Below are 22,197 nucleotides of genomic sequence, written 5' to 3'. Positions count from 1 at the left end.
CGTCGGGCTCCCAATGCATGGAGCCTGCTTCTCCCTCTGCCTGTGTCTCTGCCTCTCTCTCTCTCTGTGTGACTATCATAAATAAATAAATATTAAAAAAAATAAAATCTACAAAATATTAAAAAAAAAAAGTTCCCCAAATCTCATTAAGAAATGTATTTCTGATTAAATTGCCTTTATGTTTCTTATTTATTGAAAACTATAAGCTATTAATGTTGCTTTAATCATTTACATACTAATGATAACCAAGGAGAAAACAAATTTAATACTCAGAGCATACGGTCACAGGAAAATTTAAAGTTATTTTAAATTTCTAGGTACACAGGAATTTTATTACACAGACATAAGAGGGTGTCAATAAAATTTATCCAGCATAAAATATAACAATTAGGATAAAATCCTATTGGAGGAGGAGAATGAAAATATGAGTTTGAGGAGAAAAAGGAATGGTATACAACTATTTAAACTCATAAGATTAAAAACACACAAGGGACTCCATAGTTCTTCAATTCTTTTAGTGGGCATTCAACCAATAAAACTTGAATATCTTAGAAGAGCTGGACCAATATTTAAATATTGTCAACAAGTTTTCTCTGAGCCTGTTTCCCCATCTGTAAGATAAGTAGGCTGGCTAAAAATACACAATGTAGGACTAGTTACATGAATTGCAGTATATCAATTTAATGGAATATATGCATCTGTTAAAAAAGTAAAACTGACCTATATGTATCAATAAAGAATGATCTCCAAGACATATTTAGTGAAAAAGTACATGACATATTCCTATCTACATAAAGAAAAAAATGTAGATATAAATATGCATATGTTTATGCACATGGATTTCTAGAAAATATACAGAAAAATGATAATAGGAGCTGGACTGGGTGGGGGTGTCTCAGGATGGGGGCCCAAGATTTATTTTTTACTGTATTCCTTTGTGTGCTTTTAAAACTTACCACCATCTATACGATATTACCTTTTCTTAAAATAAAAAAACAAAAGAAACTGGCTTATAAAAATATTGTGGTATACATAGGGGGCTGGTTAGATGGGCTCCAAGATCCCGCCCTCCCAGCTGTGACTCCATCTGATCATGTAATGGAAAACAATAATGACAGCCTGCAGAGTGGCCCCAGCTGCTTTCAGGCCCTTTCTCAGGCCTACTGTCAAGAATGAGGAGATTTGACAGAAATGTCCAGTGGACAAACAGTTGTTGCCAATGGCTGTTACTGCCCAGCCTTGAAAGACACTTTCTAGTTTATTTTAACTGGTATCACATTTCACAGCAAACTGGAAGCTCAGTTCCTGACACCTTAAAGTTCCCTTTGGAAAATTCAGCTTGGCAGAATCTTAAGTCTGTCTGATTCACTCTGTCTCTCTTTTGTCTCCAACCCAAGTACTCAAGCAATTGAAATACCTTATTTGACTTATATATCAGAATGAGCCTGCTTTGTCAGTTCCAGAGAAGAATGTCCACCCCTCTGATCATTCCTACCTGAAGACCAGGCCAGTAGGCCTCTAGGGACTGGAAGACTGGCATGGACACAGTTCCCTTGTACATCTGCACCCACAGGTACCAGTCATCGAAGCGAGTGTAATTCCGAATGGCTTTGTTATATTCTGTAGAGGAGATGCAATAAGACACATCAGTGATTATGAAGACGAAAGGCAGGTCTTGACAAGAGAAGCACGGACTTAAACTTTTGAAAGACCATATGACGGTATAGCTTCAAAGAGACTAGGAAGAAACAAGGCACAGAAGAAGGGGCATGGGTTCTAGAGCCAAACTTCCAGACTCAAATCCCAACTCCAGCTTTACCAGCTGTGACTTGCTAGCTGTGACCTTAAGTAAGGTTTTCCTTTTTAAGCCTCAGTCTTATTATCTCTAAAGTGGGGAAAGTAATGGTATACACCTCATGGGATTATTCACTCATCCATTCACTCAACAATATTCATTGCACATCTGCTAGGGACAAGGTACCTAGAGGGTGGCAAACAAGACAAAATGTAGGTCCCAGGGCACTTCCATTCAAGTGGGAACTTGGACTTATACCTCTCCCTAGATTATAAATCCATGAAGGCCAAGACTTTGTTTTGTTCATTGCAGAGTCCTTAACACTAGGATAGTGCATAACAAACATGCACAATAAATTATCATCTAAGTGAAGTACCAAATACACATGCAAATAAATAAGACAATCTCAAACAGTGTTGTAAGGATTAAATAAAATAGTCCATGTTTGGCACTTGGCATGGCACTTGACATATCAACATACTCAATAAACATCTGCTGAATAAATGCATGGTATCTATAATAATAACTATTATTAAGTACGCAGAAATTCCTCAATTTCATTATTGTTAGTGTCCAAGGGCCTGAAGGGTAAAATGCTTTTATTCAATAGGCATTAATCAACTACCTACTTCATGCAAAGCACTATGGGAAGAATAAAATGAATAAGGCATGGACACTGTATTCAGTAGGAAGAGCTGTTAACTGTGGATGTTAGCTGACTGACAAAAGGTGCAGAGGCCCTAAATTCTAAGGAGGCATCAAGCTACTTTGTGGTCAAGGTGACAATTCTACTGGGCCATAAAGGGTGAATAAAATTCGGAGACGTGAAGACAGGAAAAGAGGTTTTCTAGGCAAAGGAAACACATGTGCAATGGCCAGGAAATAAGAAATACAGGGCCACACACAGAGAGCACAGCATAGTTCATTTGGTTATTGCAGGAAGGCCTTAAGAGGTATAATGAACATCAAGTAGGCAGTGCAAGTCCATGCTGGCTCTGAATGAAGACTGAGGTACTCAGAACTGATTCTGTAGGCACTTGGGAGCAATTGAAAGTTTATAAATAAACCACATGTCAATGAGAAAAAGTCTTGGCGAAAGCCTCCTTACCCCACCCTTTTTACCTAGGAACATGGCCATGAGTTTCTTATCCTGAAGCAAAATGGCTCCTTTCACCAGGTACTCAAAGTAGGAGTCCACACCAGCCCCGATGCCTGAGTCCTGTGCCACCCACTTTCCAGTGAGTACATCAATATGATTGCCAACCTGGGAGGGAGAAGGAGAGAGAGAGAGAGAGAGAGAGAGACAGAGAGAGAGAGAGAGAGAGAGACAGTCCGAAAAGAGGGCTCAAGACCAAATAGGGATCTCCTCATACCCCTGACTAGCCAGGGGTCAAATACAAGGCAGGCACCCTAGTGCTCAAGGGAGACATGTAAGCTATCGGGTGTGGGGTTGGGAGGCCACAAATTCTCATCAGTATCAGTCACTGATTGAGAACTGCTCCAAGTAGCATTAAGTCCTAGAACTGGGATCCCTGGGTGGCGCAGCGGTTTGGCGCCTGCCTTTGGCCCAGGGCGCGATCCTGGAGACCCAGGATCGAATCCCACATCGGGCTCCCGGTGCATGGAGCCTGCTTCTCCCTCTGCCTATGTCTCTGCCTCTCTCTCTCTCTGATGACTATCATAAATAAATAAAAATTAAAAATATATATATAAAAAAGTCCTAGAACTTCCAGCTTAAGGCAAGCAGAGCAGGCTCCAGATACCAGAGAAGGCCCAGAGGGAAGGAGACACTGTCAGAAGACAGGCCAGTGAAATGGTAAGGGCTGAGAAAATATGGAGTCTACTGCGGTTCCAGTGAGAAAAATCTACTTGTGTTAGACCTACCAAGGGAGTTACTATAGATCTCCAGAGTGGTATCTTATTGAGAGATTTTCAAGGATTCCTCATACAAGTTTTACTCTTCAAGCTTAGAAGCAGACTTGCATAAAATATGTCCCTGCCTGAATCATTTTCAGACAACTCAGTCTTTCCAAGTCATAATGACTCACCAAAGGAACTATTAATACATCAACATCATTGCTCCAGTAGCTGAGGATCAGAGAGGTTGAGTGACTTGTCCAAGGTCACACAGTTTCGATATAGCAAGGCCAGGGGTCAAATCCAATTCTGACTAAATCTAGTGCTATTTCCTGGACAGCTTTGGCTCAATTATTGTTAGTTTCACTGGATTATCTGATTTAAGAGCTGAAACCAACCTTTGAGATCATCTGGCTCAAAGCGTGTTCAATTTCCATGGGATAATAAGTATTGGAGAAGAAAGGGAAACTCTGGGGTCAAATAAGTTTGGAAAATGTTGAGTCAAGCAAAGTTGAATAGATTTATTTACCACTGGATTTCATAACATTTAACCTATCCAAGTTCATTATGACTCTCCAAAAAAAGACACTACAGTTGACCCTTGCACAATGGACGGACTGGGATGCTGAGCCCCACACAGTCGAAAATCTGTAGATAACTTTTTTTTTTTTTTTTAAATTTTTATTTATTTATGATAGTCACAGAGAGACAGAGAGAGAGGCAGAGACATAGGCAGAGGGAGAAGCAGGCTCCATGCACCGGGAGCCCGACGTGGGATTCGATCCCAGGTCTCCAGGATCGCGCCCTGGGCCAAAGGCAAGCGCCAAACCACTGCGCCACCCAGGGATCCCCTGTAGATAACTTTTGACTGTCCAAAAACTTAATTACTAATAGCCTGTTCTTGAGTGGAAGCTTTATTGATGACATAAACAGTCAACACATATTTGTATGTTATATGTATTATGTAGTATATTCTTACAATAAAGTAAGTCACAGAAAAGAAAATGTTATTATGAAGATCATATAGAAGAGAAAATATGTTTATACTACTGCATTGTAAAAAATTTGTGTATAGTGAACCCATGCAGTTCAAAACCACATTTCTCAAGGGTCAACTGCAATATGCAGTATTCCTCAAACTTCATTGACTAGGAATTACTTTTTTAATAGAACAGCCAGCCATTCAACACCTCTCAGCATTAGGATTCTAAGAAACACAATTTAACAAACATAAATAGTAAAAGTGAGGGCCAGACGGGCTGGTGATCTAAGGTTGCCATGTTGAGGCATGGGCAAAAAGTATTTGACCTACTTCCTAGAAATCAGAGAAGCTCAAGGAATCAAACCTCACCAGAGTCCCCTTTCCCTGCTAGAGAATATGCTCTCTCTCATGCTTTCTTCCCCTGTACCAAAACTTGAATTGGAGGCTTGGTTGACTTTCAGTGTCCTGCTGCTAAGTCCTGGACCACTGCTGAGGTCATCCTAAATATCCTTTGGCTGGACTGCAACTTCTTGCTAGGAGCTATGAGTCTTACAAGCAGGGGCTAACTGACTTGACTCAGACAGAAAGGGAGGCAGCCGACCTACCAGCCCAATATCCGACCGGCTCTCCCAGAGGCGCATGAGGGCCACTCTAGCCACATCTTCGAACACGGGGTCACCCGTGAGGCTGCTCAGGGTAGCAAATTCCACAATGAAGGTCCCGATGCCTGCTGTACAGGTGACAGGGGTTTCTCCTGGGTTCACACCATGCAGCAAGTTCACCGTTCCATATGGCATGCCAGTGGGAGTCTGAAATGCTGAATAATCATAAAATAATGACCCACACACAGGAGTAGGGATATAGGGATAGTTCAACACAGGCCCAAACCTGAGGCCTTAGCTAGCACTCTCCTCTTTATCTCCTAGGTGATCTGCTAGACACTGAGCCAGGGAAGGATAGATGCCATGACTATAGGTCCTTAGTGGACAACTAACCCAGATGTTGTCAAGCATTGGTCAAAATGTGACCCTCGGGCTCCTGCCCATGATGAGGAGGAAAGCAGTGGGCTATGCTCTAGGCTGCCACACCTAACATGTCCACCTTAGCTACAGAAGCTCCACTTTTATGTATTTTACACAATGCCTTCGGAGGCCAGGCAGGTAATAGTGTGAAGCACACAGGATTTAAGCCATAGGAAGTGGTGGGGCTTGTAGTACACCGAAGAGCATGCCCTGTTAGAAGCCATTCATACATGTGACTATTTTTAATTTGAGTTTTACTGAGATATCGCTGACATACAGCACAGCATGAATTTAAGGTGTATAGCATAAGGACCTGACTTACCTACATGGTGAGATGATGAACACGGTAAGTTAACACCCATCAAACTCATATAGATAGAATGAGAAAAAAATTGTTTTTTTCCTTGTGATGGGAACTTTTAGGATCTACTCTCTCAGCAACTTTCAAATATATCATATAGCAGTGTTAGCCATGGTCATCACGTTGTATGTTACAGCCCCAGTACTTATTTATAACTGGAAGTTTGTGTCTTTGACCACCTTTGTCCAATCCCCCTCATACACTTTTCCAAACACAATTATGACCAAATGAAACTTATCTCCAGACCTAAGCAGTCCCAAAAGAGGTAGTTTGAGATCCCTGCTTTAAATAGTTTAGGGGGTAAACTATTATAATATTTTTAAAGGATATAAATCGCTAAACTACTGAAGTGGTCCAATCCCCAATTTATAGGTAGGAAAAGTCATGTCTGTAAGGAAGTGACTCAAAGGTCATACAGAGAGAGCCAAACAGAGCAAGGACGGGAATGCCTGCCACGCGCCCACTCTGTTATGCTCTGCCCATTCCACCCTGGTGCCTTCTGATTCAAGGCAAGGAATTAGACAAATAGCCAGAGGCAGAGATTTCCTCTCTAGGCCAAAAGGTCAAATAACCCCAGAGCAGCCTGTGCGTCACCAAACTGTGAACAAAGTTATCAAAACTTCCAAGAACTGCAAGGTCCAGCCACTTGATTGTCAGTGACAAACTTGCTATGTGGCAGGCACAAGTGACAAGCAAGGAGAATATAAATCATAACCACAGGGCTTAAAGAAATATTTCAGAAAAGTCAGACAGTGTTAAAAGGACAGAGAGTGACAAAACTCTATTTCTTCACCTGAGTGGCAGACACACTGGGGCTTGCTCCATTATGTACTTTCTAATATGTATATTTCTCAATACAAAATGATTTTTAATAACCAAAAAAAAGAGGGGGGGAAGCAACCAAGCAGTGTGCTATACAGATGAATCACACAGGATATGATGTTTGTAAGGAGATACTCAGGCTATGAGCCGTAAGCCATGAGTGGATCTGAACCTGGCTCACTCATTTTCCTCCACTCTCCTCCAGAAAAGGAGAACTGTGATGGCTGAGATGTTGGTAAAAGCTTCAGGTGAAGGGCACCTGGGTAGCTCAGTGGCTGCGCGTGATCCCAGAGTCCTGGGATCGAGTCCCATATCAGGCTCCCTGTGGGTGGCCTGCTTCTCCCTCTGCCTGTGTCTCTGCCTTTCTCTCTGTGTCTCTCATGAATTTAAAAAAAAAAAAAAAGCCTAGGGTGATGTGTTTGGGTGTGAACAGCCCCAGAGTCTCCACCACGCCCTGAAGAGAATGCAGCGTCCAGCTGATGCAGCTGAGCTCAGCTACTGCCCCACCAGACCCACTGAGGCTTGGCCTGCAGCCTTGGACACTGCTTAGCTACAAAACAAGTCCCTTGCTTTTCAGTTGTGTTTGAGGTTCTCCAAAGCACTTTCTTCTTTCTGACCTCATTTTATGCCTCTCCAAAAGCCAATGTGCAAGGCAAACAGGAATCATGATTCCCCTTTTGATAGATAGGGAAATTGAACCAGGGAGAGAAGAGTGGCTTGGTCAAGACATTGGCTAGTCCAGAACAGAGGCTCCTAATAACGCACAGATTGAGGCTCTTCTCTGGAACCCTTTTATTCCAGCAGTGTGTGGGCCTGGGAGGATGCAAAATGGCTTATTCAAGTAAGATTAAGAGCCTTCCACTCACTAGGCTGGCCTTCAATGGCACCCTGCCAACAGTAATGAGGTCAGCTCATCCATCTTGGGCCAGGGTCCCAGCAAGCCTTCAAAATGCCCAGAACTCTCCTAATTTCTATGGTGGGTGGCCAGAGGTGGAAATAGCAAATGCTTGGCTAAGGAACAGCTGAAAATAACTCAGCACTGCCACTCTTGTCTCCAGCAAGAGAAGCAGAACCTACTACACTTCCTTTCTCCCCTATGTCAGAGTGGGTTTTACCTGGGAGGAGTTTTCGGGCTGCCTCCTCTGCCATCCTCAGGAGAGGTCCAGAGCAGGGCCATCCGGCTTCCACTTCTACCCCAGCCCTCTTTGATAGCAAGTGGGCCGACAGAAGTCCTCCTACCACTACAGAGAGTACAAAACACAAGTGTCAGAGTCCCAAAGACCAGTCTCCCTGGTGTATATTAAACCTCCATACTCTGTTGGGTGGCTGCTGGGAAGGGGCCAGAGCCACCTAGTGAAAGAGTCCCTTAATCCCATATATTGGTACAGTGTTAAGTTTACAAAACTTTTTTCTCTTGGTGGGTCATGAGAACAATGGCTATCATTTGATTTTCATTCCTATTGTAAGCACTAGGTACTACTGTCCCCTCTTCAAGTGAAGATACTGAGGTTCAGAGATGCCAAGTGACTTTCCCTGGGTCATCTATCAAGTAGGTGGTAGAGCCAGGTCTGTCTGAGTCCAAAGCCCGTGTTACTCCACTTGGTCACCCAATCCCTCCAAGACCTGGGGGCTGGAGGGAAGAGTAGTTATTTTCTTCATTATATTAATGCATCTTTTTGAATATATGACACAATATTGAAAACTTATAAAAGACATAAATATTCTGTATCTGGAAACATGGCTATACAGGTATCCTGAAGGGTCCTCTCACTGAAAAAAACTGGTGACCTTGAGCCTCAGTTTCTCCTTCCTCCTGTCAGAGGGGGAATAAGAAACAAAGGCAGAACCGGCCCAAAGTGGAAAGTCTGATAAAAGATACCTCCATTAAGTTGGGATCTGAAAGAATCATATAATCTGTGTAAAGAGGATTCAAAATAAACCCTATACACCTCCTCTGGCATATAGTAAGGAAAGTCACATGCCTCAAATCCTGATGACAAGTAAAAAGAAGGGGGAGGGGGGAACAAATTTCCTTAAGAATTAGTAACTATAGGATGATACTAAGTTTTATGCCTGAATTCACACTGAGTAGTCTAGGAAAACTCAAACCTTTAGCATAAAGCAGTTTTGGGTAAGTAGTGCCTCTAGCCAAATGGCAAAAGTAAGCCAAAACTAGGGGATCCCTGGGTGGCGCAGCAGTTTGGCACCTGCCTTTGGCCCAGGGCGCGATCCTGGAGACCCGGGATCGAATCCCACATCAGGCTCCCGGTGCATGGAGCCTGCTTCTCCCTCTGCCTGTGTCTCTGCCTTTCTCTCTCTTTCTCTCTGTATGACTATCACAAATAAATAAAATTAAAAAAAATAAAGGAACCCAATATACTCAGTAATCAAAGTAAGCCAAAACTCTACCTGGAAGAACCCACCTTCAATCTAGACCTCAAAGGAGCCCAGAGATAAAGCCTGGGTAATGAGTGTACATTAAAATCTGCATAAATCACAAAACATATGAAAAAAACAAAGCATTAGGAGTACAAACCAGCAGAAATGATAGCAGAACAAGACTTATCAATACATCAAATATTGGAACCATCAGACAGAGATTACAAAATAATTATGTGGAAATGTAAAGAAATAAAAGACTTGGAATAGATGAGTCAGTAGCAAGAAATTATAAAAATGACCAAGCCTATTTATAAAAGAACCAAATGGAATTTCTAAAAGTGAAAAATATAATAACTGGAATTAAAAATTACATAGATAAGTTTAATAGCAAATAAGACATATCTGAAGAGAGTATTAGTGGATTTGAAGACAGAGTCCATAAACAATTACTCAAAATGCAACATAAAGAGACAAAATTATTTTTAAAATATACCAAAGAGATTTGAAGGATACAGTAAGAAGGTGCAACATCTATCTGGCAGGAGTTCTAAAAAGAGAAGAGGGAGAAAATGTGGGGGAGGCAATACTTAAAAAGAAAATAGCTATGAACTTTCAAAAACTAGTGAATGACACAGATTCTCAGATCCAGGAATCCCAAGAAGATAATAAAAATAAATCCACATCTGTGCATACCATAGTAAAACTGCAGAACACCAAGGGTAAAAAAAAGAGCTTAAGAGCAGAGTCCAGGGATCCCTGGGTGGCGCAGCGGTTTGGCGCCTGCCTTTGGCCCAGGGCGCGATCCCGGAGACCCCGGATTGAATCCCACGTCGGGCTCCCGGTGCATGAAGCCTGCTTCTCCCTCTGCCTGTGTCTCTGCCTCTCTCTCTCTCTCTCTGTGACTATAATAAATAATAAATAAATAAAAAATTAAAAAAAAATTTGTATGGAATCAGAAAATACCCCGAATAGCCAGAAGAATATTGAAAAAGAAAACCAATGCTGGGGGCATTATAATGTCTGATTTCAAACTGTATTACAAAGCTGTGATCAAAACAGTATGGTTGTGGCACAAAAACAGACACATAGATCAATGGAACAGAATAGAGGACCCAGAAATGGACCCTCAACTCTATGGTCAACTAATATTCAACAAAGAAGGAAAGAATATCCACTGGAAAAAGGACAGTCTCTTCAATAAATGGTGTTGGGAAAATTGGGAAGCCACATGCAAAAGAATGAAACTGGATCATTCTCTTACACTACACATAAAGATAACTCAAAATGGTTGAAAGATCTAAATGTGAGACAAGATTCCATCAAAATACTAGAGGAGAACACAGGCAACACCCTTTTTGAACTTGGCCACACCAACTTCTTGCAAGATACATCTACGAAGGCAAGGAAACAAAAACAAAAATGAACTATTGGGACTTAATCAAGATAAAAAGCTTCTGCACAGCAAACAAAAACAAAAACAAAAAACAATAAACAGTCAACAAAACTAAAAGACAACCTACAGAATGGGAGAAGATATTTGCAAATGACATATCAGATAAAGAGCTAGTATCCAAGATCTATAAAGAACTTATCAAACTCAACACCCCAGAAACAAACAATCCAGTCACGAAATGGGCAAAAGACATAAACAGACATTTCTCCAAAGAAGACATATACATAGCCAACAAGTACATAAAAAAATGCTCCACATCACTTGCCATCAGGGAAATACAGATCAAAACCACAATGAGATACCAACTCACACCAGTGAGAATGGCTAAAATTAACAAGACAGGAAACAACAAATGTTGGAGATGATGTGGAGAAAGGGGAACCCTCTTGCACTGTTGGTAGAAATGTGAACTGGTATAGCCACTCTGGAAAACAGTGTGGAGGTTCCTCAAGGAGTTAAAAATAGAGCTACCCTATGACCCAGCAATTGCACTACTGTATATTTACCCCAAAGATACTGATGTAGTGAAACGCCGGGACACCTGCACCCCAACGTTTGTGGTGGCAATGTCCAAAATAGTCAAACTGTGGAAGGAGCCAAGATGTCCTTCAACAGATGAATGGATAAAGAAGATGTGGTATATATAAACAATGGAATATTACTCAGCCATCAGAAAAGATGAATACCCACCATTTGCTTTGACATGGATGGAACTGGAGGGTATTATGCTGAGTGAAATAAGTCAATTGGAGAAGGACAATCATCATGTGGTTTCATTCATACATGGAATATAAGAAATAGTGAAATGTATTATAAGGGAAAGGAGGAGAACTGAGTGGGAAAAATTTGAGAGGGAGACAAACAATGAAAGACTCCTAACTGTGGGAAACAAACAAAGGGTTGTGGAAGGGGAGGTGGATGGCAGGTTGGGGTAACTGGGTGATAAGCACTAAGGAGGCCACTTGATGGGATGAGCACTGGGTGTTACACTATATGTTGGCAAATTGAATTTAAATTTTAAAAAAGAGGAAAAAAACTGGTCGTCTGCAAGATAGTAACAGTTAGATTGACAGATTACTTCTTAAAAATGACAACAAAATGAGAAGACAATGGAAAGATTTCTTTGGTGTGCTAAGAGAAAATCCCATCAACTTAGAATCATACAAACCCCAAAAAGACAGTGAGATAAAGACATTTCATACAAACAAATGCTGAGAAAATCTGCCAAGAGCACACCTGCACTAGAGGACATTCTAAAGAAACTACTTCAGGTAGAAGGAAAGGGATCATAGATGTAAAGTCTGAGACACAGGAAGGAAAGATGGTCAAAGAAGTGGCAAATACATGAGTAAATCCAAAACCTCAACTGTATATAGAAAGCAATAATGTATGAAGGGCTTAAAACAAAAAACTAAAATACATAACTATAGCATACAGGTCAGAATATCCTCAGAGCCAGATTTGGTATTATTCAGGACAATAAAGAATTTTCATTAACTCTAGACTTTGTTATGTTTGTCAATTTTTCCAGGAAAACTACTTAAAAAGATAGATACTGAGCATAATTTCTACATTAATCAAAGAAAAATGGAATTAAAAAAAATCAATCTGAAGAAGGTACAAAAAAATGGAGAGTGAAAAAGAACACAGAGAAGATGGGACAAATAGCACAAAACAATACCACAGAAATGAATGCAAATACCTAATTATAATAAATGTAAATGGATTAAATACTTCAGTTAAAAGATTGTCAGAATGGATAGACAAATATAATATGCAATTTACAAAAGATTTATCTGATCATAAAAATACAGAAAGATTGGAAGCAGAAGAGTAGAAAAAGATCCTGGTCAAATGCCAACCAAAAGAAAGCTGGTATAATTTTATTCATATCAGCAATAAAAGTGTAAGGGAATCTTAACCCACAGATGATAAACTGGGCTCAGAAGCTGTGAAACACAGCACTGAGCAAAGCCTCGAACTCAGGTCTGATCCTAAAACCAGGATTTTATATCATGCTGTCCTTCTGCTCCCTAATCTTTGTAAAAATGTTAGCACATATCTGCAATACAAGTTTCATTGCAAAACACATGCAGAATAAAGGAGAAAAATATGACTTGGCCTCCAGAAGTGACAGTTTGTTAAGCCACTGGTGGTCTCAGGGTTCACTGAAAATAAGGGTTGTACTAGCTTCATAAGAGTCACTGGAAACCTGCTAAAAATATTGATGCTAGGACCCAACCCAGAAATCCCAACTCATTAGGTTTAGAGTGGAACCTAGACATTTCAACTTTTTAAAAGGTCACCAGTGGTTCTGATGGACAGCCAGCTTTGGAAAATAATGCCTGAGACTTGCACTGTGTAATGTACTAATTATGAACCACATGTCACTATTTCTTTTTGTAAAAGATTTATTTATTTTAAGAGTGGGGGAGGGGACGAGGGCGAGCCTTAGGTAGACTCCCTGCTGAGTGCAAAGCATGATGTAGGGCTCAATCTCATGACCTTGAGAATATGACCTGAGCCAGATGCTTAACTGACTGCTTAACACAGGAGCCCCCACTTGTCACTATTTAAATTTAAATTCATTAAGATTAAATGAAATTAAAAATTCAGTTCTTGGGATGCCTGGGTGGCTCAGTGGTTGAGTGCCTTCAGCTTAGGGCATGATCCTGGAGTGCTAGGATCAAGTCCCACATTAGGCTCCCCGCAGGGAGCCTGCTTCTCCCTCTGCCTATGTCTCTGCTTTTCTCTCTGTGCCTCTTGTGAATAAATAAATGAAATATATATTTTTTTAATTCAGTTCTTTAGTTGCAGTATACACATTTTAAACGTCCAATAGCCATCTGTGGCTAGTGGATACAACACTGGACAACATGAATACAAAATATTTCCAGAATCATAGAAAGTTCTGTTGGATAGCACTTCCTTTTTTTTTTTTAAGTTTTTTTAGATTTTATTTATTTATTCATGAGAGACACAGAGAAAGAGAGGGAGAGAGAGGCAGAGACACAGGCAGAGGGAGAAGCAGGCTCCATGCAGGGAGCCCGATGTGGCACTCGATCCTGGGACTCCAGGATCACGCCCTGGGCGGAAGGCAGGCGCTCAACCATTGAGCCACCCAGGGATCCCCTGGATAGCACTTCTTAAACAATAAGTTCCAAGAAGGCAAGGGTTACATCCTTCTTGTTTTAATGGCTATAAGCCTCGCACCAATATATGTTAAATATGGGAGTCTCTTTGGTAAATTTCTTTCTAGTCTATTCTCTGTCCCCTGCTCAATGTACAAAACTGATGGGGGATCCTGAGATCTCTACACCCCACTGTGCAGGGGGAAAGAAGATCTCTGTCAGTCACCAGGTTGGGCCAAATGCCCTGGTTGGGTCAACCCTTGAGATCCTACTTACCACCTCTTCATTTACAAAGAGGCAAAACTCTACACTCTCTCTTCTTCCAAAGACACTTACCTCGGATGTTGGTTTCAAACACAGAGGCATTCACATCAATATCAAAGTCTACATTGTCCTGGAGCACTTCAACCACTCTTTGGAATTCTGAGACATTCCCCAAAATCTGGAAGGGAAGAGAGAGTTGACAGTGAGGTTTTCTCAGGCTTGAAGGCACCAAAGATGTGGACCAAGAGTCTGAGATCCTATACTGGTATGGCCCTCACTTAATCAACTTAAGACCTACAGTTTCTGTCCTAGAACCGGTGACAGGAGAAGGAAACACTAAGATCTAGAAATCACGAGACCCTATACCAAGAGATTGGTTAAATTCTTAGGTACCAATTCAAGAGTCACTATGTACCTATTTAATGGAAACAATATAGACTGCAGACCACATGAAGAAATCCTAGCTCAACATGCAGTAGTATCTGTTGTTTTTAAACTTCTCCGATCACATTCATCCTTGTGGAAAACACTGCAGGTTGGTTGGCCCAACACTGATTTCCAATCTCCTTTACCCTGGTAGCCTACCACTCTAGAGGCTAGAAATCCAAATACTTGCTTTCTCAGCCTTCTTTGCTGCTAGAGGTGACTGTGTTACTAGCCAATGCTAAGCCTTGATAAGTCTAGTGGGGGCACTTCTGGGAAAGCTTCTATTTTCCTAATAAAAAGGGACAGACACTGCTGGCATGGTGTTTACTCTTCTTTCTACATTGAAAGCAAACTTGATTTCTGGAGCTGTGGCAACCACTTTAGGGCTTGAGGTATTAAGCATGAAAATGAAAGCCAATACTCTACTGATGGTAAAATGGAAACATACAAAGAGCTCGGGTCTCTGATGGCACAGTTGAACAGCCAACCCCACACTATAAATTACCTCTAGACTTGCTTTCACTTGAGGAAACTAAACTCTTTTCATTTAAACCATCAGCCAGATGCGATTCTGACACCTTTTACTCTGATATAGCACCCTAATTCTCCCTTGAGGAATCACTCTTCTTCCACAGTCGCTCCTGCAATTTGGCAGAGGCTGATCCTACCCCCTCAAGCTGCGAGAATAGGCAATTGATCTGGACCACTGTACTATACCCGTCGGCCTGTGACTGGTTCAGGAATAAGTGTGCGACCCAAGACAGATCAGTGAGACTCAGTTCCTGGAATTAATGCAAAAGGGCTGATTCTACCCACATACATAGGTTACTGAGTGGGAAGTAAATCTGGAGCTATAGTTGGCTACTCTGCCAACATTAGGAGAGCCCGAGAACACAGCCAACAAAGAAGGCAGAGATAAGAGACAGAAATTCCTGAATACATTGTTGGTATGCCTGGATCCAGCTGAGTCTGAGGCCAGCCCTTACCTGGACTTTTTAGTTATCTGACTCAGTAAATTCCCTTCTTGTCTCTATCAGTTTGAACTGGGTCTCTGTCACTTGGATCCAAACAATCCTGACTATCTCAGCAGTCAAGCCACTCAGTGATTTGGACTCAATCTACTTTTCTTTTTTCTCCTTTTTTAAAGATTTTATTTATTTATTTATTTGAGAGAGAGAGAGAGAGAAAGCACAAGCAGGGGGAGGGGCAGAGGGAGAGAAAGCAGTAGACTCCCTGCTGAGCAGGGAGCCTGACACAGGGCTAGATCCCAGGACCCTGGGATCATGACCTGAGCTGAAGGCAGATGCTGAACCAACAGAGCCACTCAGATGCCCCTCAACCTACCTTTCTGACCATGTTTCTCACTGTTCATCTTCATCTAAGCTATCCTCATCTACTTTAGGAAAACTGTACCATGATTCTCCAATTTCTTGCCTTCAGACATGCTGCTCCCTCTCCCAGAAAGCCCTCCATCCTATGTCTTCCCATTCCAAATCCAACCTGGCTTTGGTTGTCCGAATGTCACTTCTCTAGGAAGGAACCCTTTGGTCCCTCCAGCTAAAATGAATCTCTTCATCCTTTAAAAGACTCCAGTAATTTTACCCCCACAACTCTTAGGGCATCAATTGCTTGCCATGTTCAGAGAATCTTTGCCTGGGAAGGAGCCTCACTCATTCCTGCCTTCCCCCAGGGTGCCAAGCACAGTCTATGAAGCGATTACTCAACTGAACACTCACTGAATGATTACACAAATCTCTCCATGCCGCACTTGGTGATCTTCTCAACATAGAAATCTCTGCATTTCCTGCCCTCTGCTTAAAATGTTTCAGTGGCTTTCCATTGCTCTCAAATTAGAAATCAAAACCCTTAATATAGTGAACAAGGGCTTCCATCATCTGGCACCCCACAAAGCCCCCAGCTCCACTTTGCTTCCTGCATTTCCTTCTCCACATCCCAGACACACTGGCCCTCCTTCAATTCACTGCGTCTGCCATGCACTCTCTCCTGCCAGGAGGCCCTCGTGCAGGCCGGCTGTTCTCTCTGCCTGGAACCCTCTGTCCTCTCCCACCTCCCTAGTCGACACTGGCTTCTCCTTCGGATCTCAACTTGAAGTGTCATTTCACAGCCTTAGGGAAGTCTTCCCTGACCTCCTCAGTCTAGGTCCGCTTCTTTTGTTATATGTCCACTTACAGAGTTCCCTTCCCTTGGAGCACTCACCTCAGTTTGTAATTGTATGTCCTTAAGGGTTATTCTTTGATTCTTTGTATCCCTCACTAAAGTCATAGACTCCAGGAAAGCAGGGACCATGTCTATTTTAACTTGTCATTATAACTCCAGGGCTGAGCGCTGTGCTTGGCATACAGGGGGCCCTTAATAAATATCTGATGGACAAGTACATACAAATTAACATTTTTTAAAAAAGCAAAACTGTATCTACAAAGGTGATTACAATCATGTAAGTGCTATTAATATATAAAAGTGAGAAGGGGTGACAAACAACCAGAAAGAGTAAAGTAGGAAGAAAGTTGTTCAATTCTCTCTTGTGGCCTTTTTAAGGAGGAGAGTTAAGACTTGGAGTCATACAGAATTAAGCTCAAGTCTTAGCCCTGCCATTTCATAGCTGTGGATCCCGGCCAACCCATTTTACATTTCTAAGCATCAGATTTCCCCATGCTAAGGAGTAAAGGAACATACTTCATGGAATTGTTGGAAGGATTAAACTAGATTACATTTATAAAGTGCTTATCGCAAGCCTCCACATAACATACTAATTACTGCTACTATTTTTTTTCACTGAACATATCCAATTAGAATGTAAGCCTCTGGGATGCCGGGGTGGCTCAGACCTTTAGTGCCTTTTCAGCCCAGAGTGTGATCCCAGGGTCCTGGGATCGAGTCCCACATCGGGCTCTGCATGGAGTCTGCTTCTCCCTTTGCCTATGTCTGTGTGTGTGTGTGTCAGTCACGAATAAATAAATAAAGTTTAAAAATAAAATAAAGAATATAAGCCTCTGAAAACAAGGAGGGTCTCAAAGTCTCTGTATTGCCCACAAGTTATAAAGGCCTATCACAGTGCTGTGTTCATAACAGGTCCTCTATAAATGTCTGCTGAGTCAATGACCCTGAGTACATTTGGAATGTACTCATCCTTTTCCTCTGTCTGTCTGGGCAACCAGAAACTCATGGTTCAGAATCCTGAGATGAAAATAAAAGGACTAGGTGAAGAATTTGTCTTTCACCCACAGTCAAGCTGCCAAAAGAGGAAGGATCTTGATTACACAATGGTGATGAGGAAAAGGAATCATCAAGACACTTACCAGCAAAGTGTCGAGGGCATCAATTAGCGTCAGAGAAAAACTGTAAAAGGACAGAAATCCCAGCTGCTTAGTAAGAAAACCAAACACAAGATATTAAGGCTGCCCCAGATCAGGTACCCCAAAACTAGTTAAGTGAGGCACAGTGATACCTCTGTCCATCCCAGCTTCCAGTCACAACAGAGAAGCCATAGTGAAAATTGCCAAGAAGTTTTGACCCGTTTAATGCACCTGGGAGGATTGGCTGATCTACCTCTTCTGTGGTAAACCACATCTCCTATATCCACTAACATTCTTCTCTGCCATAGGGAGGCGGTATAAGAGTATAGCCAAGGACACAAGTTTTTCCACATCTAAGAATTTATCACAATGTGTACAGAGCCGTATGTTTGAGAATCCTCATGGCTGTATTGTGCAGAATAGCAAAAAGCTAGAAATAACCCAAACATACATCAGTTTTGAAGAATGATTATCTAAATTATAGTACACTTAAACAGTACAAAATCATGAAGTTGTCAAAAAAGTTGTTATCAAGAGTTCTACAGGCTAATGTTAAAATATTCAAATTATATAGTTAAATGAAAAAGACAAGAAATAGAATAGGCATTGGGGTATGTTTCTAAATGCATTTTCAAAGAGTCATATAGACAGCAGACAAGCAGTTTGGGCCAGTGGTAGCGGAAGGATTAATTGTAAAAAGGCACAAGAGAACTTTTTAGCATGATAGAAATGTACTCTATCTTGACTGTGACACTGGTTACAATATGCTTTAAATGGGTTCATTTTATTATATGTAAATTATGCCTTTAAAAAGTTAATTTAAATAATACACATATACCTACTTATATGATGGCATAAACTGAAAATATTTTGGGGAGGATACACAAGAAAGTCAACAGTGGTTAGAATTCTAAAGCATGGGAGAGACTTTATTGCATATGATTTTGTACTGCTTCAACTAGCTATTTGCTTTTTTTTTTTTTTTTTTTGGCTTAAAAAAAAGAAAACCAACACAAATTTTAACTTCTCCAGTCCTCAGCATACGCATTTGTTATATGGGAAAAACAGCACTTAAGCACTTAACTCCTAGGGGTGATAAGAGAATTCAATGAGAAGACACAAGTAAAATGTTTGGCACAGTGTTTAATCAATGTCAGCCTCAGCTAAATGCAATGATTCTTTGCTCAGCAAGGAACAAGACAGAGAATTCCATCTCATAAATTTTTATTCTAGGGGAGGTGAGAAAGACAAACTAGCACTCAAGTGAAAATGATAGAGTGCGAAGTGAAAATAAATAAGCAAGTAAGTAAATAAGGTGATTTGTGACAGTGACCTGTAGGGGGTGGGTAGTTAAGGAAGCTGATGCTCAGGTGACATTTTGAGCTGAAAACTCAAGAAGCAGTCAATAATGTGAGTGTGTTTCAGTTACACTAACAACAAATGCTCCTAGGTTTCAATTTTGGAAGAGTTACACCCCCTCCTGGGCCTGTCTGCCCAATTATAAAATGAAGGGGTTGGGTCTTCTGACTTCTTGGAGCCCTTCCTCGATAGCCTAGGGCTCCAGAGATTTGTCCATTTGTCCAAGTCCCCACTGCTGGCGCCTGTTATTGTCGTGGTTGGAGCCCAGAGGTCCAGTCCACCAGCCTAACCCAGGCTTTTTCCTCGGTGGGATCCAACTTTCCAGGAGGCTGGGTGGATCCTGGCGGTGCTGGCCTGAATTGGAAGGAACGCGGCCTCACCCCCGCTGGGAGCTTTTCCGGAACTGGCGAGGAGACCGTGAAGCCACCAGCCCCATCAGACCCGCCCGCCTAGCACCGGACTGCCACACCCCAGCCGCCCCCTTGCTCCTCCACTCGCACTACCTGCCCCAGGTGTCGTGCCCGTCACAGGTGAGAGGTCGCAGCTCGTCGTAGGGAAAGGCATTCTCCAGGTAGCTGTCGTAGGCGTGGTAGAACATGGCCTTGACTCGCTCCCTGGTGCGGGGTACAAGAAATAAGGCAAGGGAAAGGACAAGAAATAGGGCGGAAAGTGGGAAGCACCACCTGAGCCCAGTGGCGGGGTCCGAGCAAACCAGGGTGGGGGTCCTGGGACCGAGAGTAAGGAAAGGAACCGGGTCTGCGCTTCCCCTTCCCCAACTCTGCAAGGGCGAGGAGCCTGACCCCCTTCACCTGTAGTGAGCGGGGTCGGGCGCGGTGCCATCCGGGCCTGGTGCACCATAGTGCAGGGGCAGCAGCGCGCACAAGAGGCCGAGCGGGACCAGCAGCCGGAAAGGCATAGAGCTCGTGTCCTGTCAGCGCCGCCGCTGCAGCAGCAGCCACCGCCACCCGCTCATCCTGGGAGCCTCTGCCGGCTGTTCCGGGAATCCGTGCCACTGCGCCTGCGCGCTGATGAATCAGTCACCCACTTCCGGACTACAAGTCCCAGAATATAATGGGAGGCAGAAGCCAGGCAAAGAGCATCTTGGGACTTACAGTCTCTGAAGTGGAAAATTAACGTGGCTGAAAGATAGTGGCTACTACAGATACTATTATTAATTAATGTTTTAGTAACCGCATTTGTTGAGCACTTATTGTGTACTAAGACTGTATTGAACACTTTAAATGCATTATTTTTTTTTTCCGTGTAAGCATAAAGACAGAGGACAGCAGGGACTCAGTATTTGTTGAGTGCCCCTATGTAAAAACTGGATGAAATAATGTTCCAACTTCACCATTATTAGGCATATGAAATTTCCCAAGGCAAGTTCCCTGATGATTCTGTGAGGTACAACTTATTTCCATTTATTTGTCCAAAGCTGCTACCTCAAAGATTTCCAGAAATCCCTTTCAGTTCTAGGAATTAATGAATTCTTGCCCTTCCTGTCCTCGCATTGGGGATAAGGACACCTCATAATGGTGCCTTCAGTCTCCATCCAAGCGCAGAAGTTTCCCCCTCCCAATCCCCTTGACCATCACAGTGGTTGCAGCCCTGTAGAGTATCCCAGATGAGAATGAAGACCCTGGAGCACTAAAGCTTTGGGAAAGTTTGAAACCCATGTCTCCATTTTCCTTTTGTCAAGTTCCCAAAGTTTGGTCAACACTTTAGCTCATAGAAACACCCATGAGTTTGCGGGCAGTGTGATGTGCAGTAGAATCAATCCTGGGTTTGAAGTGAGATCTGGACTTTAATTTCAACTTTACCACTTAAGCCTCTCTGTGTAACCATGGGCAAGACCCTCTCCTTATCTGGACCAGAGTTCCTCATCTAAAAAACGAGGAGTTTGGGCAAATGGATATCTGAGATCATTTTAACTAGAGCTTTCTATATAGGACTAGCCATCCTTTTTGCTGGAAAGTCAGATAGAAATGGCAGCTAAGTTCCTCAGACTGGAATGAAGGTGAGTTTAATCTCCTTTGGTGAAAATATCCCTCAGATAGACGTCCCAAAATACCATCAATTGATATGAAAATTAAAACTCTGACTTAACCTTAGTTTGAGGTAGTACAGCATAGATATTTAAAGTGCAGGCTTTAGGGGCACTGGGTGGCTCAGCTGTTAAGCATCGGACTCCTGGTTGTGGGTCAGGTCACAATCAAGTCCTGAGATTGAGCGTCAGTGTCTGTGCTCAGTGTGGAGTCTGCTTGACGATTCAGTCTCTCCCTCTGCCTCTCCCCATTCTTTCACAATCTCTCTGTGTCTCAAACAAATAAATCTTTTTTTTTAAATTATTTATTTATTTATTCATGAGAGACACAGAGAGAGAGAGAGGCAGAGACACAGGCAGAGGGAGAAGCAGGCTCCATGCAGGGAGCCTTATGTGGGACTCAATCCCCGGACTCCAGGACTACGCCCTGGGCTGAAGGTAGGTGTTAAACCGCTGAGCCACCCAGGGATCCCCCACAAATAAATCTTTTTAAAAAATAAAGTGCAGGCTTTATATTGAGCAAACCTGTGTTGGAATACTAGCTCCATAACCTATTAAGAATATGGTCCCACCAGTTTTTCTTCTGAGTGTCATTTTACTCATCTGCAAAATAGGAATAATATTAGTACCTCCTTAATAGGATTTTAAGGATTTAGTGAGCTATTGTATATAAATTGCTTGTCATAGGGCCTGGCAGAGGAAACATTAAAAAAAAAAAAAAAAAGATGTTTTTGGAAACTCTTCTTGGAAGTGCCAGATGGTAGGGAAAGGAGACAATAGTAAACTAAGACTTGGATAACAGCACAGGAGCGCTGCGTTAATTTCTTGTGACTACTGTAACAAATTACCACAAACTTGGTGGCTTAAAGCAACAGAAATTGATTTTCTCTCAGTTCTGGAGGCCAGAAGTCTGAAATCAGTTTCACTGGGCCAAAATCAAGATGTTGGCAGGGCTACATTCCCTCTGGAGGCTCAAGGGGAGAAT

The 22,197-nt window shown here is 42.2% G+C and overlaps 1 protein-coding gene across 1 annotated transcript in view; it reads right to left on the bottom strand.

Annotated features, from left to right (window-relative positions):
• The window catches only part of EDEM2 (ER degradation enhancing alpha-mannosidase like protein 2), a 29,674-nt gene extending 9,495 nt beyond the window's left edge, over positions 1-20,179 (bottom strand). The window contains exons 1-8 of the mRNA XM_041733122.1: positions 19,978-20,179; positions 19,672-19,782; positions 17,813-17,852; positions 14,142-14,247; positions 7,955-8,080; positions 5,240-5,451; positions 2,918-3,059; positions 1,496-1,620 (exon numbers count right to left, since the gene is read on the bottom strand). Of these exons, the coding sequence (XP_041589056.1) occupies positions 1,496-1,620; positions 2,918-3,059; positions 5,240-5,451; positions 7,955-8,080; positions 14,142-14,247; positions 17,813-17,852; positions 19,672-19,782; positions 19,978-20,084 (969 nt within the window). The 5' untranslated portion in view covers positions 20,085-20,179. The remainder of the gene's footprint in view (positions 1-1,495; positions 1,621-2,917; positions 3,060-5,239; positions 5,452-7,954; positions 8,081-14,141; positions 14,248-17,812; positions 17,853-19,671; positions 19,783-19,977) is intronic.
• Positions 20,180-22,197: the final 2,018 nt, after the last annotated feature.

This window comes from Vulpes lagopus, chromosome 18 (genome assembly GCF_018345385.1).
Source record: "Vulpes lagopus strain Blue_001 chromosome 18, ASM1834538v1, whole genome shotgun sequence".
In the NCBI taxonomy this organism is placed as follows: Eukaryota; Metazoa; Chordata; class Mammalia; order Carnivora; family Canidae; genus Vulpes; species Vulpes lagopus.
Note: the sequence above shows the minus strand (reverse complement) of the source record. Positions and strands in the feature narration are given on the sequence as shown.